The following is a 27042-nucleotide window of genomic DNA, read 5'->3' as shown; positions in this document are numbered from 1 at the left end:
GTTGGCACGTGAGCGTTTGTAGCATAAACTTTTTTTTTTTAATTGTGGATTAAGAAAGCTACATTATGCATATTGAGTGTGATTATTCTGTAAACTAATTTGTTTGGCATGAATTTCTGTTATATTTATTGGCTTCAAGGGGAAGGGGGAAAAAACACGCGTGAGAGGAAGAATAATTGGAAGCTTTAGCAAGTTTTACATAATGGTTGCCAAGGGGGAGATTATCGGCTGTTCCCGAGGATATGATGTGATCACGTGATGGAACACGGCAGGGATATATTTCATTGTTCCTATCTCTTTAAATTACGTGACATGATCATGTGATGAGATATATAAAAAGAGCAGAATATAACTCTAGCTAGTTGTATGCAATAATCTAATAATGTGAACAAATATATATTCCGATTGTATGCAATCATTTTAATAGATATAGGATGATTCATCAGAATTGTATACAGCATTTTTGCTTTTCAACAATTTACCAGATATCATCATGAGTACCAGAATTCAAAGTAATGCCATGATAAAAGATGGTTTCAAATTCGCAGCATGAGCGTGAGACAAAGGTGGTCTTGACGTAAATGAAGAATAATCTGAAGAAATTAAGACACAGAAATCTTGAAAGAGAAACCTCGAGACAGAAATGACAGCAACTGATAAACGTGTGAATAATATTCTGTTACAAATGAATGAAACTTAAACTATAAAAGAAGGAAGAAAGGCGTATATTATAGAGACAATTAGATATAAATCCAAATGCACAATGATTGATTGCGAAATTGAGATAAAACTTTGTCAACAGACTCACAAGTCCATCAGCACACTGAAGAAAGATGATTACCATCTAATATCTCTTATCTTTTAGCTTGATTCATCAACACTCGCTCACTCACAAATACGCCCACACTGAAAGATAATATTACAAAGCACAATATTGACATCCCGACACACAAGGGACGACCACTGTCCGTTTCTTACAACTGTGGTTGCTACAGCTCCAATACCAAGTCTGCAATGCAAAATGCAAATAGTACAAAACTGTTAAATGTATTCATAGTAGATTCAGTTTTTCCAAACCTTGAGTACATAATGTGGTGCTTATGTGGAAAAACTTGCTGCGAAATGACCAGATAGATCCGAGCGAGTTTTTCTTTCATGAAATGACAATGTATTCAGAAACATTGTTTCTTGGGTTAATGAATTCTGGACGTTAATGTCATATTACAGATAATTTTTATTTTTACTTGGGTTTTTCAATTCCTTTTTTGTTTGTTCCAAGTTTATGTGTGCTGCTTTCCTCAAAAATCATTTTCTAGAAGTACAACAGTAGGATATAGAGACTTTGAAAGAGATTGTAAGAAAAAGTACGGAGTAACGGAAGCCTTTGCACAAAACTGAGCGCACTGGCATTCTAAGATTCATACAGCCAGGTTTGGTATTGCTGTACTTTGAAAAAAAAATTGCTTCTGCTGTGCTGTGAGAATAAGCAGCTGTGAAATAAAGCAGCAGAGTGTTTGGTAAACTTTTTTGTAAAAGTGCTTTTGAAAAAAAAATAAATAAAAAAAGCAGTATTATAGTGTTTGATAAACTTTTATGTAAAACAGATGTGAAAAAAAAGCTAATTTTTCAAAGCTGGGTTTTGCAGCTTTGTGTTTTTGGCTTTTTTTTCACCCAAAACTGTGAACAAAAGCTTAAGTTGAATGTTTACCAAACATAAAAGAGCTCCCAACTTTTTTGATTGCCATTTTTTTTCAGAATCAGCTCAGTACCAAACTAGGCCTAGTGGGATAAAGCTTGGTTGTTGTTGTACAATAGTAGGATATAGGTTCAGTTCATTGTGGTTCTCTTAAAGTTTCTTTTTTCGAAAAGGCTGATGGTAGAGTTTGAACTTTTTCTCAGATGTTGTAAACTTTTTGTTCTCCTGGATTTTTGGTGTTCTGTACTTGATTTGCAGAACCTGTGGGGACTAAATCAAATTATGTCAGCAATGCATAAAAGTGATACTTACATTCTGCATCTGTTTTGATCCAGTGCTCTCCCTTTCTCCTAGAACCGCTGCCACTCTGCCTGTATTGGGGAAAGTTCATGAATTTTTTACAATTTTCAGTCCCCTCCTTTGCCCTTGCCCCGTCAGGGAACCTTCCGTTGTCTTCCCCCATGAGCATCATATTTTCATTACAACCACTACCTGCACTGGAATTATTCTTCTTCTCATATTTCTCGGACTTGACCGATTCTCTAGCAGCTATAGAGCTTTCAGGATGGATCCTTCTATGGAACATACGTAAGACCTGCATGTAAGACACAATAAATTTGAATGTGAAGTTTTATCTTTTTTTATTCCCAGTATAAGTAAAGGCTGCACCAGGCAGTTTGGGACAAATTATTAAAAGAATGATTGTTGTCTGAAGAAGACATCTAATGGAAACACTACTATATATTGTTTAACTGTTCTCTGTGTGTATGTACTTATGTACCTCCGTGTGTGTGTATTTGTGTGTGTGTGTGTGTGTGTGTGTGTGTGATGAAGAGCCATCAGATGCACTGTTCTCAGAAGATCTAGCTGTAGGAACCCAACCTTACGGGGTTTCTTCTTGGTTGAAAGAGAATCAGATGCCTCACCAAGTTTCTTCTTGATGGAAACAGAATCAGTTGCATCACCACCTGTAGAAGGGGAAGATCTCTTTGAAGAAGCATGGAATTTTTTAATCATCTTCTTCATGAACCCCATTGCAGATCTATGCTTATGTTTGACTTCTATCTCCTCAATCTCACTTTTCTCCTTATAATCAGTTGTGATTTTGGTCCTATCAAACAGCTCTTGCAGTGATGTCTTTTCTTTCTTTGCCTCCATTGTTGTTTCTGGTAATTGAGTTGAGGACCCAAAGAGATATCCTTTGAGCGGATATGCTGCAGTCCAGTATTCTTCATCTTCGGATTCCTCCATTTGCATGCCACTGAGTGTAATAGAGCTAGCATTACTGTCCCTTGCTGATGATGCACGGACCCCTTCTTCCTTTGTCTCAGCCTCAAGAAACTTCTCTAGCTCATAGCTGATGAGCTTCAAGTCGTTCTCTGTTACCTCTGCTTTTTGCTGAGTTAAGTTCTCTAAAGTCGTCGCAAAAGTTGGTGTTTCAGGCTCATTGATACTTGATTCTGAGCCAAGAGTTCCAATGGTGAGAAAACCATGAAACAGCTCTGAGATGGTACCAGATGTTTCTTCTTCTCTCTTGGCTTCAGATTCAGCAAAAGATTTTTCTTGGTCTCTTGCAGGTGGCTGCAAGGATGTAGATCCGTATCTGGAGCCAAAGTTTGACTTCATATAGGCATCTTGGTCATCAAGTGATGGCTGAGCTGAGAAGGCAAACAAAAGGGTTCCCTGAAGTTAGTTACACAAAGAATTAGGTCCGAAAATAACAATGGAAGAAAGGATTGATCTGTGCATATAAACACGTCATCTCAGTGGCTGCACTGCTCGCCAAATAAACTGTCAGCTGATGGCTGAATGACTTCATTAGTTAGTATAAGTTGGTCCGTGGTCGTGAGACCACTTGGTTTCCAACTTTTTCTTGAGATTCCGAGATTTTTTTGGACAAGCAGAATTCAAATATCGGTTATTCATGTTAATTATGTAGAATTGATGAACTCTTAGTTCTTAACTGCAGCATAATATAGCAAAGTCGATTGTTATGCTAATTTTGTAACCTGATTATGTGTGAATTCTTAGTACATTACTTAGCATTACTTACTGAGATCCTTGCAAGGCTCAATGCTACCGTGCCGAAATTTGTAGTGCACCCATTGTAATAACTGCATCAATGTAAGTAATGCTAAGATAAAGTCAAAAAATTGAAAACAACTCTCGTTATAAATTTGGTTCGAGTGTACACGTACCTTCATTTTCGTGTTTCTTTGAGGTCTTGATGTTATATTAGTTTGCATGCAAGATTGGCTTTAAACAGAGATGCTACGAAGAGGGGCAGAACAACTTCTTTTCGTTAGGAATTCCAAGCGAGGTGGAAGTCACTGATTGCTAGAAGAATCTGACGATGGTTGAGTAGAGAGAAACATTTAGAAAGATACAAGACTGTAGTTGGCTATTCTTGTCAAGGCCAAATCATGTAAACAAATTGAAGGGTGGTTCGAGTATGCATTAGTATATTAGTAAAGTCGTATGTAAGCTTTAATCAACGTGTAATAATGTTTCACATAAATCTCCATAAACGTCGTAACAATTGCGGTTTGGAGTATCACAACGATGCACCCGAGGGGAAAAGGGGTATAGGCAATTCTGCTTGTTTCTTTCTGTATACGGTACTAATAACAATACTAATACCAGTAATCTAAACCTTTCGTGCAGTTATAATTTTGACGTCAGTGGCTATTGATCGAGGTTTGGTTTCGACCGGTTGTCTTGTTTATCATGTCTAAGTATCTTATGGATGGAGGAGGCAGTAGGTCAAGGTTGCTGGCCCAGAAATATTAGCATGGCCCGCGCGCATCTCTGGAAGTTACGTATTTATGGAAAGGGTAATGCTGCTGTAGGCTTAGAGACAAAGCCATTAGCCCTTCGTGCTTGCATCCTCGATTAGACCTCTTACTGTCTTACAAGTGGGCTCGGTAGTTACGCGTGGCAGATAAAGCATAGAAGGGAGATTTTTTACTGTGTTTAGAACACAGACACATACTGATATGCTATTATATAAGTGCATGAACACTTGAAAAAAAAAGATCTCTCGTACAATGATATGAGGTGTACCACCTTGTGTTCCGAATGTACGGAAAAATCTCTCATCGAAGAGAAAGGAAGAGTCCTTTACAGAAAGTACATTCATAGTTTATGCACGTAAACCGAGTCTAAGAATTCGCTTCAAAGCATTGAATATAACTGCTTTTGCAGAAAGTATATTGATAGTTGCAGAATTTGTTATGCAAATGCAAGAGATGTATCGTGTTAGTCCGGTGGGTTTATATACCGGACATTCTATTGTTATGTCGTCAATATTGTGTTAAAAAACAAACGTTCTGCACATGGAAGTAACCCGTAATATGAATAGCCTCTTCGTTTCGTTTTGTTTTCCTTTTTTGGGACAAGACTGGTGAATAATGAGTCACCCTCTATAATTGAGACAAGCTTGCCCAAATCTGTCAAAATACCAACCATTAGTTTTAGGGTATCCTTATTTTTAGCTACTTTTGGAGGACCAAAGACAGGGACAATCACAGCCCATTTCACCTTCCACACACCACAACAAACACTTCCAATCCAGTAGTTTTGGAAAAGTATTGGATTGGACAGTTTCTGTTTTTTGGTCTGGTTCATATTCTTTGTTGTTTTTGTATGGTATGGAGTTACTGCATGATCATACCCATCAGTATTGTTATTGTTGAAACTAAGTTCGTTCTTATTTGCATGGAACTTGTTCATGATCATGATATGATAAGACCCCAACTTAGAGAGCAGTTGAGCGGATGAGGATCCTCTCCGGACCCTCTTCGGTGGGATTCTAGAAATTCTCATATCATGATCGTTCATCGTACATTATGCGATCAGTTTTCGTCAGATATTATTTACATTTAATTTTAAATAAATAAATCTAAAATAATTTCTGACCGCATGATGTATGATAAACGGCTAAAATGTGAAGACCCTTAAAATCCCCACAACTTGGATCTGGATGGGATCCAAATCCCAGTTGACCCATCTTAATTTTTTTAATTAGTAGATTAATTTTTTAATTAGTAGATTAATTTTTTAATTAGTGGATAAAACCAATTTGGTTTCTAGGCATTGGATTATCATCATGGATGGTTGCATTTCCCTATAGTGTTAGACTTATATTATTTTTGGGAGTTGTTACTGAGTTTCAAAAAAGTAATCTTGCACTTCTTGAATACATCTTCATTTGTGTTTTCATAACCTTTTTTTCTATTGGGTTACAAAAGATTACTTTCTCAAAGTGCTAATAACACACCTTAACATTTTTCCAATGTGTAGAATGGGGGTTAACACGAACTAACAATACTTGAGTAGTGTGAGATTGAGCGGACCAAAATAGAGGGCGTTATGATTTTATGCAAGCTTCCCTACTTATGATGTGGTCGGATCCACCTACGTAAATTTTCTCTTGAAACCATATCAAAACTATCATAGAAAAGATATTTGAAATCGTTGACATATTATGACAACTTTCACACCAAGTGGTTCTGTATACGAGACTTGGTAGGACTAAATTACAATGTTATTCTATGCTTTTATGATAAATGTCTTACAAATGAAGAATAACTTATCTATACTCGAATGCCTTATGACATCCTGAACTAATGACACATTATTACGTGCTTTAACTTTTGTACGTTTCATTATATCATTAGTTTTGAATGCCACGTCGAAATCACCTCAAGAAAAATTAACATAATTTAACCCAACAAAAGACATTTAGCTTAACGTAATCAAACATCCTACAGAAGTTTTTCTCTCGACGCAAAAAACAAAATGATAAAATAGCATTCACAATGTACATTATCCTTGAAACAGCTCAGAGGTGATGACAAAATACAGTGACCATGATGGGGTGAGACACGCGGCATATTTTAATTGGACCAACAAAAATTTACCCGTGTCCGGATTGGTTGGATAAACTGAGTTTCAATAAACTTTCCAAACGCCTCCGGTACCTTGTCCAGCTCCGTCTCTGCAACTGCACGCCTCCCCACACGCCATCCCTCGAAAATCCATTGACCTCGATTGAATAAAAATAATATCCCTATTCATATCCCAGCAATCCACACCGTCTGATCACCATCTCACAGTCATGGGGACCGAATCATCGGCAGCGTCCGTGGAGATATCAGAGCCGTTGCTTCACGATTCCGACGACAAAATCAAGGCCGTCGACTCCGACTCCGACGACCGAATCCCCGAATGGAAGGACCAGATCACCATCAGAGGGCTGGTCGTCAGCGCCGTGCTCGGAAGCCTATTTTGCATCATCACCCACAAGCTCAATCTGACGGTCGGGATTATCCCCTCCTTGAACGTCGCCGCCGGGCTGCTCGGATTCTTCTTCGTCAAGTCATGGACTGGATTATTGGGAAAGTTAGGGTTTTCAGTTGCCCCTTTTACCAGGCAGGAGAACACCGTCATCCAGACCTGCGTCGTTGCCTGCTATGGCCTCGCTTTTAGCGGTAAATCTAATTGCTTCTGTTCTGTTCTTCACTAATTAGTATTTATCACATTACTAATTAACTGATTAGCTAGTTCTTAGCTCTCAGTCTCCCACTTTTGTTAGTTAATTTTGATGTTAATCATGGAAATTGGTGTTTCTTTTATCTTGTGTAGTTATATAATTTGTCAATGTGAAATGAATTGTCAGGCGGGTTTGGTTCGTATTTGATTGCCATGGATGAAAGAACATATAACCTAATTGGTTCTGATTACCCTGGTAATCGGGCTGAAGATGTTATTAATCCGAGCTTGTGGTGGATGAGTGGTTTCATGTTTGTTGTCAGCTTCCTTGGCATTTTTTGCCTTGTTCCGCTTCGCAAGGTGACTACTTTTTCTCTGGATATCGATGTCTTATGGGTGCTACCTATGTGTTTGACTTTGAGCTAATACTGATGTTAACTTTCTAACTGAATACTGCATTGATTCTGGCGTTTCCATCGAAAGAATCGTCTTTTTAAGTTGATCTTGGCATCTCGATTCATTCGGTTATGCGATAATTGTTAGACCCTTTGATAGAAGCAGTTGTTCCTTGATGTGTGGTCGTTGGCTAGGACTTTTTTATGACAGAAGTTAACGTGCCCGTTGGCTACCTATTATGGTATTTTTTGTATACTTGTCTTTTGTTAATGTATCCTATCTCATCTTTATTAATCTGATATCAGGTTATGGTCCTGGATTACAAACTAACATATCCCAGTGGGACAGCCACGGCAATGTTGATAAATAGCTTCCACACTAAGAGTGGTGCAGAGCTTGCCGGGTAAAGCTTCTGTCTCAAACTACTTTTTCCCTTTGTGTCTGTTTTTATAAAAACAGATGCATTAAATGAATCTTTTAAATTAACACGGTCATAATCTTACTTTGCAGGAAGCAAGTTCATGCTTTAGGGAAGTATTTAAGTATGAGTCTAATTTGGAGCTGCTTCAAGTGGTTCTTTAGTGGTGTTGGAGATTCATGTGGATTTGACAACTTTCCTAGCTTTGGTTTGGCACTATTTAAGAACACGTAAGGCTATTGATTCTTCGGTTTTCCAACCCCTCCCCTTCGACATTCTTTCACCCCTTGTGTATAAGTTGAGAAAGCGGCAAACACTACTTGGTGGAGCTAGTGGGGGTCCTTTCTTTTTTATTATTTTCATACCAATTTTGGGATGAAACAAATATCAAAATCAGAATAGAATTGGTGTTTTGGATTCCCTAGTTATGAATGGTGAATTCCACAAAAGCAAATAAAAGGGCTTTTCTAAGGAAGTGGCATTCGTTTTAGTAAGATCTACAATATTTTTACAGCAGTGAAGTTGCTGATGTTTTACATTACTGGCTTCATGCAGGTTTTATTTTGACTTCAGTCCAACATATGTTGGATGCGGTCTTATATGCCCTCACATAGTCAACTGCTCAGTTCTTTTGGGGGCTATTGTATCATGGGGTTTTCTTTGGCCGTTAATATCCCAGTATTCTGGGGTCTGGTATCCAGCTGACCTTGGTAGCAATGATTTCAAAGGTCTTTATGGATATAAGGTATTATGCTTCAATTTCCATTTCAGGCTCACTACCTTGATTCTTAGGCTAATTACATGGGTGTAGTACTGTAGTTTAACTATTTTAGTACGGATTTTGTTGCATTTCTTATGACAAAGACCTAGAGGTAGAGTAAGGGAGCATAGATGGTTTACTACACACTCATTCATAGTTATTAACAAAGACCTAGAGGTAGAGTAAGGGAGCATAGATGGTTTACTACACACTCATTCATAGTTATTATTTTTGGTCATCTAATTTGCTCAGAAAGCTATATACGGAGCTAGAAATTTCTTCTAGTGGGGGCAACCCAAAAAACAACTAAGAAAATTATGGCTTATACCCAATATGATAGTAGGGATGATTTCAAATGATGATGTGTCACAATTCCAATGTTACAAAAATTTCAGTATACTAGTGGAAAGTGGCAAAGTGATGAGAAAAATATTAATGCATGATAGGCGGGAGAGGAGTTTTTTGGTTTGAATGACAGAACAAGAGCACTTTTGCTCATATAATATTTGATATAGAGGATAAATAGTATGAGGGTATGTTGGATATTGGATACATATATTTTCTTCAAAGATGACGCATGTATATTATATAACTGTGGTCTGCAACTTAGCAGAGGAAGTACTTGAGTGGGGGCATCTGCCCCCAGTGAGCCTTCGTTGGCTCCGTCCATGTTTTCTTACCCATTATGTTGTTTGCAGGTCTTCATAGCTATTGCCCTCATCCTAGGGGATGGTCTCTACAATTTGATCAAGATTATAGCCGTTACTCTCAAGGAAATATCCAATAAGAGTAACAAACAGAGCAACCTTCCTGTTGTCAAAGAGGCCTTAGGTCAGTATTTACATGGTCTCTGATATTCATTGAAAATGTTGTCACTGTTCGTTCAATGCCAATGTTGTCACTCTTCACATTAAACGGTTTGAACCCATATAGGCAGGCATGTGTTCACAGCACTGATGTTTGAACTGTATGTTCCTGTAGTAGTGCTTGTATATTAGTAATCTTGTTTGAGTTGTGACATAATAGCATAACTGGCTGAATTCTTACTGTCAATTATGGCTGTAACAAAATCTGATGTATTTACCACAGGCAGTGTATCGTGCTAGAAATAGAAACTAAAATTGAGTTTTCTATAGTATTTAAATGTATTAGGTATTTTCAAGAAAGACTCGAATTTTATACTTGTTGTAGGTTCCTTGAACCAAATTAATTATTCGTGGCAGCCTTTATTGGCTAAAACATCTGATTGGTGTGATATTGCCTCATGTTAGCAGATAACCTGTCAAAGAAAAGAAGAGGGGATAACATCTTATACTTGGCATAGTATAAACAGATTAAAGTTTGCATGCATCTTAATTATGAGGTTAACCTATTCTATGCTGAAGACTAATAGGTTTTTGATTTGTGCTATAAGCAGGTGATGAGAGTTCAGAAGTAGCACTGGAGCAAAAAAAGAGGGATGCAATATTTCTTAAGGACAGGATACCGACCTGGGTTGCCGGTGCTGGATATCTGGGCCTAGTTGTAATATCCACAGCAACAATGCCAATCATCTTTCCGCCTCTGAAATGGTATTTGGTTCTATGCTCATACATCCTTGCTCCTGCCCTTGCCTTCTGCAACTCCTATGGCACTGGCCTCACAGACTGGAGTTTAGCTTCAACTTATGGGAAAATTGGTCTTTTCATCATTGCTTCATTAGTTGGAAGTGACGGCGGGGTTATAGCTGGGTTAGCAGCTTGTGGGGTGATGATGTCGATTGTCTCTACTGCAGCTGATCTCATGCAAGACTTCAAGACAGGTTACCTCACTATGTCCTCGGCCAAGTCTATGTTTATAAGCCAGTTAGTGGGAACAGCCATGGGTTGTGTGATTGCTCCGTTAACATTCTGGTTGTTTTGGAGTGCATTTGATATCGGGTCACCTGATGGTCCATACAAGGCACCCTATGCTGTTATATTCAGGGAAATGGCAATCCTAGGTATCGAGGGCTTCTCCGAGCTGCCCAAGCATTGCTTGGCTATGTGCGTTGGTTTTTTCGTGGCAGCTGTGGCTATAAACCTGCTGAGGGATGTGACTCCTAAGAAAATATCACAGTTCATTCCAATTCCCATGGCAATGGCAGTCCCATTCTACATCGGAGCATACTTCGCCATTGACATGTTTGTTGGGACGGTGATATTGTTCATATGGGAGCGAGTGAACAGGAAGGATGCAGAGGATTATGCAGGGGCAGTCGCTTCGGGTTTAATATGTGGTGATGGGATTTGGACAATCCCGTCGGCGATCCTCTCTATTTTCAAGGTCAATCCACCCATCTGCATGTACTTTGGGCCTTCGAGCAGATGAGTTGAGCCACATGCTGTGTTGTAACAATGTTGGGTTGCAAGTTCAAAATTTGAGCTGCTGGGAGGTTTGGTTAGAATTTGTAAATCACTACTTATGTATGATTCAGTTGGGGTTGTCCATCCATGTACATTAAACAAACGGTTGCATACTCCGAATTCGCAGTCTCGTCTTGCCTTTCCTCTTTCATTTTCCTTTTCTCAAAGAAATGTGGCGAGAAGCACTATTGTTCACAAGTGCTTTTTCTGTAGTTTTTTTTTTATTAGAAACGCATTCAAGTGCTTCTAGCCCTTTTCTGCTCATAAGTGGTTTTATTAGAAATCCGTTGAAATGTTTATCACAAACCCAATCGATCATAAGCAACATAAATGTCTTTTTAGAGATAAGCATGTTAAAATTCCGAGTGTTTCATGAAAAAGGAGTTGGAGGTGCAGATTAAGATATGTGTGAAGGAAATCTAGATGTGTAGCTAAATCAAGAGGCTAGGCACCATTTTGCTCACCACTCTCAAGTGATGGTGACGTGCTCTTCTTATCACCATATTTATTACCGTTAGATAATTTTAAATGTTGAAATTTGTATAATGAATAGATACAAATTTCAAAATTTAAACGTGTTCAGCAATGATAAATATGATGGAAATCATTACCACTGCTTGAGAACGGTAAGCAAATGCACCCATTTTGGAAATGAGGCACATGGCATAGATGGTGACCTCTCTAGCCTCTACTTAGCACTTGGATTTCCACTGGATTCCTTTTTTCAATATCCCCAATTTTGATAGATTGATGCATCACAACCACCCATCAATTGGGTAATGGGTTATATCTATCTATTTATCCATCCATCCAAAATTATTGCCATCAATTTGTCAAGTAACATCATCGATCAATACCAAAAAGTGCAAAGTCATCACCTGTTTTTTTATATATATGTATATGTACATATATATTTGCCAAATTTATAAAATTTAGAGGTTAAATAACTATATAACCTTATGAAATTTACCTCATACATTTCTCTGAGATTTAGTTTCTATTATTTATTTATTTTAAGAAATTTCTTCAGAACTTTGGCATGTTACAGAAATTGAAAAAAATCAGAATGTCGATAGAGAAAATTACACAACTTAAAAGTCCAAAACAAAATAACAAATAAAAAGCAAAAGAAGGGGATAATAGTGAGGTCCATCTGTCTCTCTCTCTCTCTCTCTCTCGATCTCGATCTTATCAAAAGGAGTCATTCAGTTAGAGATTCTGGCTATTTATTAATTGGAGCTCAGCAATTGGACGTTGTGGCGCTCCTGTTTGATGTGCAGCATGCAACTTCTGCTGCTTTTCCCATTTCTCATCATTGTTCTTCCTAAACTATGTATCATCTTTATAAAATATAAATCATGCTACCGTAACTATCGTATCTATCCATTGACATTTACAAGCAGCAGTAGATTCAGGATTTGAATTTTAAAGGATTCTAATATTAACAGTTTAAAATTTTAAAATAAAATTTAAGTTTTATTCACTGAGACATTTCGTTGAACACTTAAAGTATTTGTTGTCGTCAACCGAACCAAATTGCTATGCCGAAGCAATATGATGAGTGGAGAATTTGTGGAGTGTTGTCGACGCAACTTGCGAGAGACCTTTCGTCAAACACTTGGTGTGCACAAAAGACCATGTACTAAATATTCGGAGGATCCTCATAAGATCTTCATATGTATATTTTTTGGACTTCAGGTGGTACTGAATCATCTCGGTCCTAATGTGCATCTACCACTGTACACAAGTATGATGATTTTATATGCATGTAAGCTAATAACCTATAACGCATTTTAAGTAGTTTGATTATCTTGAAGTTTATACATTGTTGATATATCGTCTTGAATTATAAATGGTGAATTATGTTTCTGTTCAATATAAATGTTTTCATAGGCTGCCTTCTACTTCGATTCCTTGCTATATAAATCACCTATATTATTATATACAAGTTAATCTCTTGTCACAGAGCAATTAATCTTATATATGAAGTGAAAGCAAAGTTGTTTTCGGATTGAAGATTTGAATTCATAGGATATCTAAAACGGGGTATGATATTTCAACAGCTAACTTTAGAGGAGGGGCCTCCTTTGTCTCCATGATGGGATGCACATACGACTACCAATTCAATCACCACCACACACATCGCCCTTCCCGCCATTATTATCATCACACAAATCAATAGGTCTTCTCCCGCACCACACAATATCAAGCACAAACCTCACGAATATATATATATATATATATATAACGAATTATTATTGGCACTTTCAAGAATCTTATTCTACACTCTTTACAAGTGTATTTTTCATTTCAAATATAAAAAATTTGGAATGTAGAATGAGATTTTTGAATATGAATAACAATTCCCTATATATATACACACACACGCACACAGCTTTGAATATTTTCATATACACAAAGGAAAAAAGAGAAGAAAATAAAAACCATGCTCATTAACGGCCTTAATAAAGTTTCTTAGCAATTGCTTATGTTCATCATATTAAAAATTAAATTTAAATATAGATCCCACAACAGTGACCGAGAGCTGCATGCTTGCATAAGTTCAAAGAGTCCATATATTCATGCAGAGGAACTGAGGACGTCAATGAGTTAGCGGTAGAATCGGTAACTTCGATTCTTTCAAGGGAAGAAAAATCGATCGGTGGTCTTTGTCAATTTAATTGTATATATGCTGAGTTCCTAATTAAATAATAAAAAGGAAACACAATAATCATATCAACTTGCAAGCTTTTGAACTTTGAAAACTAAAGCAACTTTGGACCAACTAAACCGACTGATTAAACCATTCTTGTGGCTGTGGTCGACTGGTTTATACATCACGAAAGCGATATTGTTGTCTGGCAGACCATATGTATACATAACCTAGCTCCTTTAAGTTTTTAGAAAAAGATTGAACACGTAACCCTGAAATTTCCATTAGGGTTTCATCATTTGTTTTTTCTTCTAGGGTTCTAGCTAGCTAGCTTGAGAATATGTATGTCCTAGATTATATATATAATCCACAATATAGAAAGGGGTCGATATATATAGGGAATTGTTATTAACACTTCAAAAATCTTATTCTACATTTTAAATTTTCTATATTAGGAAAGAAAAATACATTTGTGAGGAATGTAGAATGAAATTTTTGGAGTGCTAATAACATTTATATATATATATATCAAAGAAGGAGATCTCCATTTTGCACTCAAATTTGTTTGTAAGTTAATTTGTAACCCTATTTATGCATAATATAATTCACTGCCTTTTATTTCCGTTTGTCTACTTCGACCATTCTCATCACATCGTGCGACGTGTGATAGTATTGATGGTTGTTTTACAAAAGTTACCATGGTAAAATTAAAAAGCACTTCTTTTGGTAATATAATAATGGTAAAGCAAATTGTGATCAAGTAAGCAAACTTAGTAGTCAGAAAAGCATAATTAACTCAGTAGTCAATTCTTTATCCTAAAGAAAAAGGAAAGTCTGAAATTTGGTTCAAAAATAAAATTAGGGCACAGTTAGGTAGTGGCAAATTTATCCTCGTTTCATCCCAATAATAACCCGCAAAGCCAAAAAACATTTCTAATTTATTTCGTCAAGCAGTTTGTTGAACAATTGGCCGACTCTTATTATTGTGTGCTTAACATACATCTTCGCTCTTTAATGCTATTTTAAGAGGTGTGTTTTTCACACACTTCTTTTTATTTCTCATACACCTTTTGTTAATTTATGTCCTCTGATCTTCTTCAATTCATTTGATTCAACGGCTGAAAATTAAAAAGGTGTGTGAGAAGTAAAAAAATGTATGTCCCCCCCCCGCGCCCGCGCCCAAAAATTGTGTCTTTAGGTACATATTGTTGTAGTCAATCCATACAAAGAGCAAGGAGAGCTAGCAAAATCCCACAACTACGCTGAACGAGCTTTCGCAACCAGTGAACGATGCCACGCCATCGGATTAGAAGAAGACTGCCCCACCAAAGCATGCAGGTTAGATAAACAAAAATTTAAGAATAATACTAGGGAGATCATTTTTTAAATCAAATTTACAAACCAAATAATGTGTCACTAATGGAAAATAAGCACGTCAGTTGACACTTAATTAATAATTCAATGATCTACAACTACATCATTTAGTTTATAAATTTGGTTTAAAAATTTTGATTTCTCTAACATTACCCAAAATTAAATTAAAGAAGTGAGGTAATGTGCATTGACCGTAATGTATATCACCATTGATTCTTCAACCTTTACCATCCACATTGTAATATTGTATAATGATAGTTAGGGATAATTTGGTAAATTTCGTTTCGTAGAAATTAAATAATAATGTGGGTTGATAAATTAAAAATAATAATAATGTGGGTATTAACAAGTAGCTTAAGTTGCACTTTTATGCTTAAAAAAGTGAACTTGTGTGAGTTTTTTTTTGTTCTTTTTTTTTCAAGGTAATGGAAGCAATTCAAGCAAACATAACGTGTGTGCTTGTTGTGATTATAGTATATTTAACTTAATTAAACCCTTAAATTATGAACGGTAGAGAACACACACACACATGCACTTACCTCATCAAAAATGATAATTCCCTTGTCGGGATTATTCATATCTTATGATATCTAATTAATTTATGTGGTGGACATTAACACACATAAAATTGCTTTCAAAGTACAATTAAAAATGGATTTAATTGTTTAAGAAATTGGGATTAGGCATCTTTGTCCTACGAGAAATTTAAGGGACTATTTTGTCACTTTGCTGGGTTGTTATTGGCATCCAGTGCTCACACCAATTATCATTGACAAGTGTGAATCTCTATCTCATGCAGAACAATCTCTTCTACTTCTACCATCATTCTCATGGAGACCAGAACAATTCTGAGAGATAATTACCGCATTGCCATTATCCTTGAACACTAGGGAATATTATTTCTTTTATGTAAAAGTTAATTTTCAAGGTTCAAGAGAAGGGTAAAAATGTGCATGAACTTTGGGATGAAGGGAAGTGACATAAGCACATAATTTTTCTCTTTTTTGCATATAATTCCTTTTTGTTAGAGCATCTTCGATGGTATAGGCAATTGAGTAGTCAGACCGATTTTGATGAGTCACATAGGCAAAAACTAGCTCCAATTGTATAGGCCTTGAGTTTGCAAATGTTGCCTATCCTCCCAAAGTAGGCAATGTTGCATACAACACTATAAAGTAGGCAAATGAGACCGCACATATCCTTATATAGTAAAAGATTCCATGTGGATGAAGAGCACAAAACTAAAAGTTAAATGTAGATGTTATAGATGAAAGAAAATAATAAAATATAATTTTGCTTACTTGATTTGTCTAATCTATTAGAATGAGATTTTTAAAAGACAATTAAATAGATAACATGTCACGTCAGCCCTTAATATAATTTTAGCTACTTTGGTTGTCTATGCCATTGGATTTGGGTAATGAAGGAAGAGTAATTTCCAATTGTAAACTTCCAATATAGCAAGCACGGTCCCATGAGAAGTAAGATTTTGTAGATGGCCCATGAACTGTTCGAAACTTGAGTAAAAGGCCCCACCCCATAAGGGCCCACTAAGTTGGTATCTTCTTTTTTTTTCTTTTTTTGGTCAAAGAAGTGTAATCAGAGTATTGTGACGTTTTTAATTAATAATATAAAATTATGTTAATTTGTTTCATTGAACCAGAATATTACAATAAACTGCAAACTTATTCTATGTAATTTACTAGACTTATTCTTTAGAGTAATTTTCTGTTTAATACCTTAAAATTTCTTAGTTTTCAACATTTTATACATCAAGTTTTTTTCATCTCAGTTAATACCTAACGTGATAATTTTGAGACACTTTCATTCATCGTTAAATTTTCTATTAAAACAACCGTTAATCTATGACGTGACATTCATATGAACAATGATTAAGTGTCAGGTTTCAATCTGAGTCCACATGAACACTAAAAAAATTAAAAAAAAACCCTTTGTATTCTGTAACAACTAACAACAGCATCCTTTGTAATATGTAAAAACTCCGTATCACTTAAGCCTTGATGCTGCTGAATGCTGCTGGGCCCGTCATACAATCTTGTTCTTTCCCTGTGTGTCTTTTTAAAATTCATATATCAATTTTTATATAATATCTCAAGGATGGGTCTAGACCTAGAAGGGAGAGCAAAATATAAGGATTTTCTTGACCAAACTTATTAGATCGTTAAAATTTTATCTAATGACTACAATATTATAATTTTAAGAGGGGTTCCCTATTTGTAGTTTTTGAATAAAATTTCAACAATCCGATGAGCTTGGTCAGGAAGATTCTCACCCTTTGCTCAGGAGAGGATCCTCATCCATCTAGAAGAGTTGGTTAGAAGCAAACCCCACCACCACCCATTCATGAGTTGCCAGGTGTTGAAATCTCAAGCGTCCAGCTGGCAGTTGAGTCCCTTACAAGAGATGGCATCATAAGTATTGGTTTGCTATTGCAATTATAGCATTTGCATGAAAAATCAATAATGAAGAAGGGGAATCCAATCAATGCTCAACCCATGGACCATGGTCCGTATGACTCCATGGAATGTGGGAAATATAAGGGAATGGGCTTTTGATTTCTTCCCTCCAAGATCTTAAGGGTATTTGTTATACTGGATTATTTTGGATTGGACTAGTTTCAGGGACTAAGTTGAATTGGCTTGACTTGGACTAAGCAGGATAAAAATAGTAAAGTATTTAGTGCAGTGCCGAACTATGTCCTAAACAAAAATATTTTTTTAGCTCAAAAACATTCATTTCAATTTTCCTTTATTTTATTATTTCACTCTTCATCTGTTGCACCCCTCACTCAACAAAATGCAATACAAACACCGAACTTCACAAACAACCATCCACTCAATCAATTGTTCAAAATTGATGGTCTGAGAAAGTAGTAATCTGATGCATACCATGTGTAAATCTATACAACACTTATTTAATCAGAAAGCAAGTTTCTTACCTAATGCTAAAAACTCCGTGTCAATTTATAGAAAAATATAAAAGGGTAAATTACACTTTACCGCCTCAGGTTTGAGATCTATTTCAATTCCTTACAACATCTTTAAAACATTTCAATTTCATACCTTAAGTACTATTTTATTTCAAAATAATACATCCGTTACATTTTTCATTCATTGATCCGTTAAGTGCTGACGTGACTGCCACATTTGTATCACATGGCTGCCAAATGTGTGCCACCTGGCAAGAAGAAGAATTTTTTATTTTTTTTCTAAAACCTGGAGAAGAAAAAAAAACCTGATTAAAAAAAAAAAAAAAAAGAAAGAAAGAAAGAGAAGCAATGATCCCCACATACCCCCCAACAAACCCAAAAACCTTCCCTTCCCCCCCCCCCCCCCGAACACCCCTGCCAGAAGCAAACCAAGAAACATCCAACCCCCCTTCCCACCCCAAAAAAAACCTGCAACCAAACCCAGAAAACTCCCCCCCCCCAAAAAAAAACCAGGACCTAGTGCTCCCCGACGCATCACCGAGTGGGCTCGTTGGTTCGTTGGTCGGCTCAGGAAACAAGGTATGCATTCAAATTTTAAATTTTTTCGGTGCTTGGTTGGTGGTGGTTTGAATGGAGTTAGGTTTGCTAAGGGTGGGTGGGGTTGCAGATAAGAGAAGGTGGGGTGGGATGGGATGGGAGGTGAAGAGAGTGGAGGAAAGGGAGGTGGTTGGGAGGCTTAGGAGGGAGAAGAGGGGTGGGGTGTGTTTTTGGGTTTTCAAGTTTTTTTTTTTTTTTTCTAGGTTTAAAAAAAAAAAAAAATCTTTTTGCCCACGTGGCACACATTTGGCAGCCACGTGGCCCAAATGTGGAAGCCACGGTAACACTTAACAGATCAATGGATAGAAAATGTAACGGATGTATTATTTTGAAATAAAATAGTACTTAAGGTATGAAATTGAAATGTTTTGAAGATGTTGTAAGTAATTGAAATAGACTCCAAACCTGAGGTATGAGAGTGTAATTTACCCAATATAAAAAGACGGTTGGAAAAGGATCCGGCGATGATCATTTTCCTAGGGATTCTGCAATTATATATGTTCATCGTACATCATGTGGTTAGTTTTCGTTAGGTATTATTTATATTTGAATTTTAAATTTTAAATTTTAAATAATTTATGACCGCACGATGTACGATAAACGGACACAATTACAGGATCCCCAAGAAAAAGGATCCTTGCTTTACATTCACAACAATTATATCACTGCTCATGTCTCTTCTTTGACCTCTCTAACTACATCTTTACAAATATTCTCACCCTGTCGATGGATAAAATTTTTAATCCATGATGATACAGCAGGTGTTAAAAGAGACCATAAATCCAAAAATCAATAAAAACCCAGAAAATCGGTCAAAAGCTCTAACGACTAAAATCAATCAAAGCCCAGAAATCGATCAAGACCCTGTATAATTTCACGAATCTTCATAACAAAATCAAAGAAAGTGAAGAGAAAATGGAAAAAGGAAGCCATGCGAGACTTATGAGGACGCAGCAGTGCTTAGAGTGATGGTTTGGCGAAGTTGTGGAGCAGGACGAAGACGATGCGGGGAGTGGTGGGTGACTTCAAATTAGTCTAGACAGATAAGGAGTCGAGCAGGACGAGAGAATGGGCTTAACAATCCGTTGGTTTATGGGGGGGTCTCGCTAAGACCTTTTAGCTAGCCCTATAGTTGGGGCGAGTGAACTCTAGTCCCACTAAAGTTAATCCCTTCAGCCAACAAACATGTAACTAGCTAATTCTTAATCCAGTCTAGTGCAGTGGAACTTAAGGAAGGCAAACAAACGCACCTTTATAGTACAATGATTTATGATATATATTATTAGAACGATAGAATGTGTGTTTAATGATTTAAGAGAATTTAATGGGTTAATTAAAATTTAAGTGATAATGTAATATGATACATTGATGTTTGGTAGAAAGAATCGTCTCTTTTATCTTTATACATAAAGCCAAGGGTCCAATGAAAAGTATTTTTGGTGTCACAAGCTTCACAAAAAATAATTAGATAAAAATGCTCATCAAACAAAAAACTTCAAAAGCAACCTAAAATAATGCATCAAATATGGAATAGGTATTTTCGTCATTTTAATAGTGTTTTTTTAATAATTAATTTCTTTTGTACAAATTTTTTTTTTTATAATTAATACCTCACAATAATTTAATAATAATGTGATTTAATTAGTTTTTCATTAAATATTACTTTTTATATTTTTAAACACGTTCAAAACATTTTAAGAGCCGTGTAATGTCGGTTATAAAAAAGGTCTTTCGCATTTGGATAATAATGTGATTAAATTAGTTCTCAAATGATTGTTTTTTTTTTTAACAAACAATATTATCTTCATTAAGGGGGTGGGGTGGGCTTAGCCTCACAATGAGTTATTAATAATGTGATTCAATCAGTTCTTTATTAAATATTATTTTCTCTATTCTTAATATAAATTCAATAGACACCGATTTTAATACGTGGTTTCAGCTGCTTTAATTAGTTTATGAGGGGTTCCTTCGATCTAAGATTATTTATTCACTTCAAATATTTGACTTTCATTTTGTCAAATACATTTATGCATATAAATATTTAAAACGTGTAAGTCGTGCGCAGCACGCCGTAATTAAAAATATATTTTCTACACTAACTTTATGTAAATTGCAGGAGGAGAATTCAAATTTTAAATACAGAGTAGAACACATTGTTCTTAAATACTTTCCTAAACTCATATTTGCTTTAGAAGGAATCTTATCTGACTAATCATGTATTGTCGTAAGTTGAACTTGTTTATATAAATGTGTAACTAATTCGAAGTACCGACACACCGATATTTCGAGACCGGAGAGTGAAAACACGAAGTTGGCAGTTGAAACTTGAAGTTGTGTTCATATCTGCCGAGTCAAACCCCGCTACAGTGTCAAAAGTGGCAAGTGAAAAAGTAAGAAAGGACGGACAGGTTGGAGAGAGAGAGAGAGAGAGTAAAAAAACAACCAAATGCAGGCTGCCGGGAGGAGAGAGTAGAATTTGACAATGGGATACGTTGGGATTTTAATATCTTGATGGTTTTGTCATCTCTTTCTTTACCAAAACAGTGATAACTCATGAAAGTGTAGGACTTTTCAGGTCACCTTCTTCAATCAAAGAGGACCCATTTTTCTCTTTTTTCATTTAATTTTTGTAATCCCCTGTTCATGGATCCCAAGGGCTCAAAGCAGACACAAGACATACCCAGCTTCTTGAGCCTCCCCCCACAACCACAATCACAACCTCAGCAGCAGCAGCAGCAACCACAACAACCACCTCAACCCAACAACAACAACATGAGCGACAACAAACCTGCTGAAATCAAAGACTTCCAGATTGTAATCGCCGACAAAGATGAGTCGGGAAAGAAGCAGTTGGCGCCCAAGAGAAGCTCCAACAAAGACAGACACACTAAAGTCGAAGGCAGGGGAAGGAGGATACGGATGCCGGCCCTCTGCGCCGCCAGAATCTTTCAATTGACCAGAGAGTTGGGTCACAAATCCGATGGGGAAACAATCCAGTGGCTCCTCCAGCAGGCCGAGCCGTCGATTGTTGCCGCCACGGGACCGGGACGATGCCGGCGTCGGCTTTGGCGGCGGCAGGGGGCTCTGTTTCGCAACAGGGGACTTCGTTATCAGCTGGATTGCACCAAAAGATCGATGAATTGGGGGGGTCCAGTGGGGGTAGGACCGGTTGGGCAATGGTGGGCGGGAATTTGGGGAGACCCCATGTGGCAGGGGTGGGCGGGCTATGGCCCCCTGTCAGTAGCTTTGGGTTCCAGTCATCATCTGGTCCTCCATCAGCCACCACAAATCTGGGCACTGAGAGTTCAAATTACCTGCAAAAAATTGGGTTTCCTGGCTTTGACTTGCCTGTCTCTAACATGGGTCCGATGAGTTTTACTTCAATTTTGGGTGGGGGCAATCAGCAGCAGCAGCAGCAGCTTCCTGGGTTGGAACTTGGGTTGTCACAGGATGGACATATTGGGGTTCTGAACTCTCAGGCTTTGAGCCAGATTTACCAGCAGATGGGGCATGCTAGAGTACACCAGCAGCCGCCGCAGCACCACCAACAGCAACACCACCACCACCACCAGCAACCGCCTTCCAAGGACGATTCTCAAGGATCCGGACAGTAGTGGTCGCATTAGAATTTGTGAAATTTGGATGGGATAATGCAAAAAGCAGTAGCATTTTGTTGGGAGACTGAGTTTGTTGTTTTTGGTAATGCTATTTGTATTGTATAATTGGAAAAAAGTGAAGAAAAAGATACTTGAGGGAGTTCAATAGGGACTGGATTTTGTTTTGCCCCTTGTTTTTCTCTCCATTGCATGACTCAAGTCTCCATATTTACAGGTGCTTTTGCTTAAATCTGCTTAATTTTTCAGCACTCTGTTAGCTTTAGCCTATAGGGGAATTTGATTGTTAAAAAGTGCTTTTGCAGGTGGGATAATTGTTGACAGTCAAATTGCTTTGGGTTTGGGCTCAACTGCTGCTGCTTTGAATTCAGAGGTGTGTTGATTGTAGTGTAAGGCATCCTTTTAATTGGTTTTGTTCTCCACTTGGTGTGGATCAAGTGGTGCTAAGTTTGTTTGTGAAAAATTTAAACATAGAGTTCTATAGTCATACTTAATCTCCAATTTTCTTCTTAGATTTCTTAATTATATTAGATCTTCATTGTGTTTTTGCACAAATTACGGGGCAATTACTTATCATACTACTTGCGCTTTACTTGCTTTTTCACGCCACTTCCGAAGAACACATCTTTGTGTTTTACCCCCATGAATTCCTTACTTGCAACCCAATTATTTTTCTTTGTTATAACTACAGGGTTTAGGCTGTTAGATATGTGATTCATGTGATATTGGTCTCACAGCAGTGGCGTTGTTAATAGGCTGATAGCCTAGTTGCCTTCCATATTGTCTACTTGAATGTCCAAGTGCATTTCACTCCCTGGACATGATATTGCATTCTAACGTCTTTGACTCCAGAATATCAGTTAGGAACTCAAATTTTTTGCAGCTTTGCTAATCGATCTGGTTCACCGAACTGAATTCTATTGCTGGATATTGGCTAACATTATCATGACTCTTGAGTGCAATTAGAAGACTTATCCAGAATGCTAATTGTAATTGACTAAGAATATGCCAAAGTAGGTCACTTTAAAGATCTTCAGAGATTTTCTTTCTTTTGAGCATCTGAGTTGTATTTGTCGGTATATGCTGACTACTGTATTCTGTTCCCAGTTAATGTTTCATCGTTACACAGCTTAAGAGCCATTAGTTGTGCTTAGTGTTTATATACAAGTACAATACATTTGTGAGACTTTGTAACCCTCTCAATTGGCTTTGGCATATTCCAAGGAGTACGATGGAAATTACGCGTCTTGTTTTAGTTTCAGAACTTAAGAAGGGAACAGGTAGAACTCCATTTGGTTTCCCTAAGAACACGACTTTTCCGTCAAATCTGTTTGAATATCTTGATTGTCATTACCATGTGGAAAACTGCTTCACCAGGCGACTCATCAAACTTGTCTCGCCTCGTGGTGTCAGATTGGTCTTTGGTTTTGTTCCATAATGTAAGCATCTAGCAATTTCAAACCCTTATCTAGTTTCAATAGCTTTTCTCCGAGGTTCACATATGATGGATCATCGCTGGACAGATGATCAAGAAGTTTCGGTTTCGTGGGTTCACATTGTAAAAGAGATTATGCAGTTCATCGAACTTACGGCTTTTGGCATTGTCTAAATTGTTTGAGAGGTTTATCTCTGTGTTTGAAAATGACTTGTGAGGCTGAAGTTATACGTGGTCAGCATTAGCCTCTCTTTCGTTCTTTGTAGTTGGCAGCAATATAGTCTTTGTCAATGGAATATCTTTATGCTTCTCCCTTATCTCCTTTATCCGTTTCTATCATATGGTCGAAAATGCTATAAATTGATAAAGTTGACATCGATTCGACCTAGCCAAGCGATCAAATTACCAGGAAATCCATCCATACGTATGCCTGATAGTAGTTAAATCTTTGAATGTTCGATCCAGCATTTTCACCAGTGTCTCTTGAACTTGCTTCCTCCCTCATTTCGCATGTCACGCGAAACAGCAGAAATCTGGTTTGCTACGTCGGCACGAAACGAAGAAACTATCTTGTATAAATGTAACGTCGGACAATTTGTGTGTTGTTTATGAACTGGTACTGAAAGTTATCATTAAAACCCCACTAATTACGTTTTTGACTATTTCCCGTGACATTTCTTGGTTCGTACTCTCAGTACTCGTCCACTGTTTGCAGATTTGATTGAACATAATTTCTGGTCTTGGTTTGGAATCGAATATTGGTGTACATTTAGTCGTATGTGAGATTCTTGAAGCATAAAATATATAAAAGCTGTCTTCAAGGGTACGTACGTTGCCGATGATCTCTCATATATTTGACGTTTTAGCTGTACGAGAGAGGATCCTCGCCTGAATTTTGTTGTGAAGATCGTGGAGATCCTCTAATCATATATGTTCACTGTGCATTATGCGATGCGATCAGAGGTACTGTTTATATTCAATTTTAAATAAAAAAATTTACAATGATTTATAATCGCATGATGTATAATGAACGGATGTAAAAAATTTACAATGATTTACAAAGAGGATCCGGTGAGGATCCTCACTCTAGCTGTACACTTTCATCACCATGAGTCACAATACCCGACGAGAAAAAACTAGCCTTGTGTTTTCTGATACATTATTTGTGAAAGAAACTAAACTAGGGTATAAAGATCTGAATTGCATAAGCTCAACTAAGTTAATTATGAGTGAGTCAATGACTTCATATTTATAGAGATTACATGAATATGTTTGTTACAGATTACAAGTATTTCAGATTTACAAAACAACTAAACAGATTACAAAGAGATGTAGATAAGTTAGGATTGTTCAGATATCCTTTGACTGATATTTGAACTGTGGCAATTTGTTTCAATAGCGGGAGCTAGGATTTCAAACATAGATGACCCAAATTGCTGACTTCGCACACTTTTCGACTTGTACAGCTGACATGGTTTATCAATTTGTAAGGTAAGTCTCAAAGTTAACAATACGAGATTCTTGTATGTTGATTTCACCCGACTTGTGTTGGTCACGCTAGACAGACCCATCGACGTTTATCTCGACCATCCACCATATGAGCTAACAATATGTAACCATATGTAAAAGAGCCACGTTACCAAATTAAGCGTAGACGACTTTTAAGTCTTTCTACCCTAAGCTGCTATTTCCATGAAGATTCGTAATTCGTCATTGAGCTACCAGTGCAAACCACATTACTAACACTGTCCACTTTCCATTAGTACGTACTGCATTTGCATTATTAAGTCGAAATTTCACACATCAACACATGATAGGGCTGGTTTTGGTATTGCTGTGCTTTGAAAAAAAGCTGCTTCTGCTGTGCTGTGAGAATAAGCAGCTGTGAAATAAAGCAGCAGAGTGTTTGGTAAACTTTTTTGTAAAAGTACTTTTGAAAAAAAAACAGTATTAGAGTGTTTGGTAAACTTTTATGTAAAACAGATGTGAAAAAAAGCCGGTTTTTCAAAGCTGGGTTTTGCAGCTTCTTGTTTTTGGCTTTTTTTCATCCAAAACTGTGAAAAAAAGCTGAAGCTGAGTGTTTACCAAACACAAAAACAGCTCCCAGCTTTTTTTTGATAGCAGCTTTTTTCAAAATCACCTCAGTACCAAACCAGGTCTTATGCACTAGAGTTTTAGATTGCAAGATTCTTTGGACTTTTTGTTGATCCTAAAAACTATTAAGCATACATGGTGCACATGCCGAGTAACTAATGAGTTAACTACATCATTCGGTTATGTGTGGGACGTGCCAACTCGACGGCTGAGCTCGGGCTGAGAGTAAAATGTGTTGATGTTGCGTCGAGCGTGCTGCTGACTTCTTGATCTTGCAATTGCAGCTGAGGAAGGAACACGTCTTGGCCTTCGAGTTCTAGAACCTAAAGATAAGACTGCTAGTTTTGCGAAGTTCAATATTAGATTAGTCTTTCAATGTGCCGAATGTAGTAACCTGGTAACACATCACTTCGCCGAGAAGGCTGATGAGATGACCTCTACCAACAAGGACTCGAAAATCCTTGTCGACCGAGACTTGGATAGGTAATCAGTCGACTTCGAAGCAATGCTGTTTATCTTTAGTTGCTCAGCGATCGGCTAACTCTACGGTGTTATTTATCCAAACTGAAGATATGTTGGCGGAAAAAATAAAATAAAAAACTCAAGGTTGTTGAGAGGTTTCGCATAGAGCGAGAGTTTGCGCAAGACAGTTTGTGTGTTCAATTGGAGGGGCTTGAATATATACTCCCTCCTCTATTTATAGTAGCGAAACCAATCATAGCCGGGCTAAAATCATACTCGGATTAGAACTTCTCAACCTAATTTGATTAGGTTTCAGCCAATCCTAACTCCAAAAGGACTTTGAACCGAGCTAATCATCAAACCAGATTCATCTCCTAAGTCTCATCATCCTTAGCCTCTTAAGACTCCTCATTGCACTAGGTCTCGACTACTCCATCCTTATCTAAACCAATCCGTCCTGCAATAGGATTCGGCCAATCCTGACTGGACGGCCCATGATAATTCTAGAAGAAGATTACTTGGTCAAGAACAACTCCTAGCTCCGCCCGAAATAATATTTTGGGCCCAAACACTCTTTGACCAAATTTTAAAAATAAAAATAAAAAAATAAAATAAAAAAGTCTTAACTTGCATTGCTTTTGATTTATGTCATACATCAAAACATGATAGAATTTTTACGGACGAGAAGCGTTTGATTGAGTCATAATCGGCTGGCC

At 37.2% G+C, this 27042-nt stretch overlaps 3 protein-coding genes across 4 annotated transcripts; 2 read left to right on the top strand and 1 right to left on the bottom strand.

Annotated features, from left to right (window-relative positions):
- Positions 1–989: 989 nt before the first annotated feature.
- Positions 990–3816, bottom strand: LOC103936127 (protein LAZY 1). Its single transcript, XM_048577681.1, has 4 exons — positions 3750–3816; positions 2579–3354; positions 2009–2291; positions 990–1009 (listed from the first exon to the last, which is right to left on the bottom strand). Exons 1-4 carry the CDS (start codon positions 3814–3816, stop codon positions 990–992), a joined length of 1146 nt encoding a protein of 381 aa, XP_048433638.1.
- A 2995-nt stretch (positions 3817–6811) lies between these two features.
- LOC103938498 (probable metal-nicotianamine transporter YSL6) lies at positions 6812–11298 on the top strand. Of its 2 annotated transcripts, none has more exons than XM_009348503.3 (7): positions 6812–7188; positions 7377–7549; positions 7891–7988; positions 8096–8233; positions 8559–8748; positions 9462–9594; positions 10181–11298. In XM_009348503.3, the coding sequence occupies exons 1-7, from the start codon at positions 6816–6818 to the stop codon at positions 11110–11112; spliced, it is 2037 nt and encodes a 678-aa protein (XP_009346778.2). In that variant the 5' UTR covers positions 6812–6815; the 3' UTR covers positions 11113–11298. The 2 variants fall into 2 exon arrangements, with proteins under 2 accessions (XP_009346778.2, XP_009346777.2); XM_009348502.3 differs by having other exon boundaries at positions 10178–11298.
- A 9714-nt stretch (positions 11299–21012) lies between these two features.
- LOC103938499 (transcription factor TCP20) lies at positions 21013–22836 on the top strand. Its single transcript, XM_009348504.3, is given in 3 exon segments — positions 21013–21755; positions 21758–22552; positions 22641–22836. Coding segments are annotated over 2 exon segments (969 nt in total). The 5' UTR covers positions 21013–21364; the 3' UTR covers positions 22336–22552; positions 22641–22836.
- The last annotated feature ends 4206 nt before the right edge of the window (positions 22837–27042 follow it).

The sequence above is a fragment of a genome, unplaced genomic scaffold (genome assembly GCF_019419815.1).
Source record: "Pyrus x bretschneideri cultivar Hongxiangsu unplaced genomic scaffold, Pyrus_bretschneideri_v1 Contig12, whole genome shotgun sequence".
NCBI classification, from domain to species: Eukaryota; Viridiplantae; Streptophyta; class Magnoliopsida; order Rosales; family Rosaceae; genus Pyrus; species Pyrus x bretschneideri.
The sequence above is the reverse complement of the archived record's forward strand: the minus strand, read 5'-3'. Positions and strand labels throughout refer to the sequence as shown.

Excerpts from the sequence above, each read along its gene's own strand:
- LOC103936127 (XM_048577681.1), bottom strand. The coding sequence starts at position 3,816 with ATGCAGTTATTACAATGGGTGCACTACAAATTTCGGCACGGTAGCATT. Across the intron at positions 3,355-3,749 it reads TGAGCCTTGCAAGGATCTCA|CTCAGCCATCACTTGATGAC; the intron begins GTAAGTAATGCT and ends TTGCCTTCTCAG. Across the intron at positions 1,010-2,008 it reads GATCAAAACAGATGCAGAAT|ACTTGGTATTGGAGCTGTAG; the intron begins GTAAGTATCACT and ends TTTGCATTGCAG.
- LOC103938498 (XM_009348502.3), top strand. The coding sequence starts at position 6,816 with ATGGGGACCGAATCATCGGCAGCGTCCGTGGAGATATCAGAGCCGTTG. Across the intron at positions 7,189-7,376 it reads CTATGGCCTCGCTTTTAGCG|GCGGGTTTGGTTCGTATTTG; the intron begins GTAAATCTAATT and ends ATGAATTGTCAG. Across the intron at positions 8,749-9,461 it reads AAGGTCTTTATGGATATAAG|GTCTTCATAGCTATTGCCCT; the intron begins GTATTATGCTTC and ends TGTTGTTTGCAG.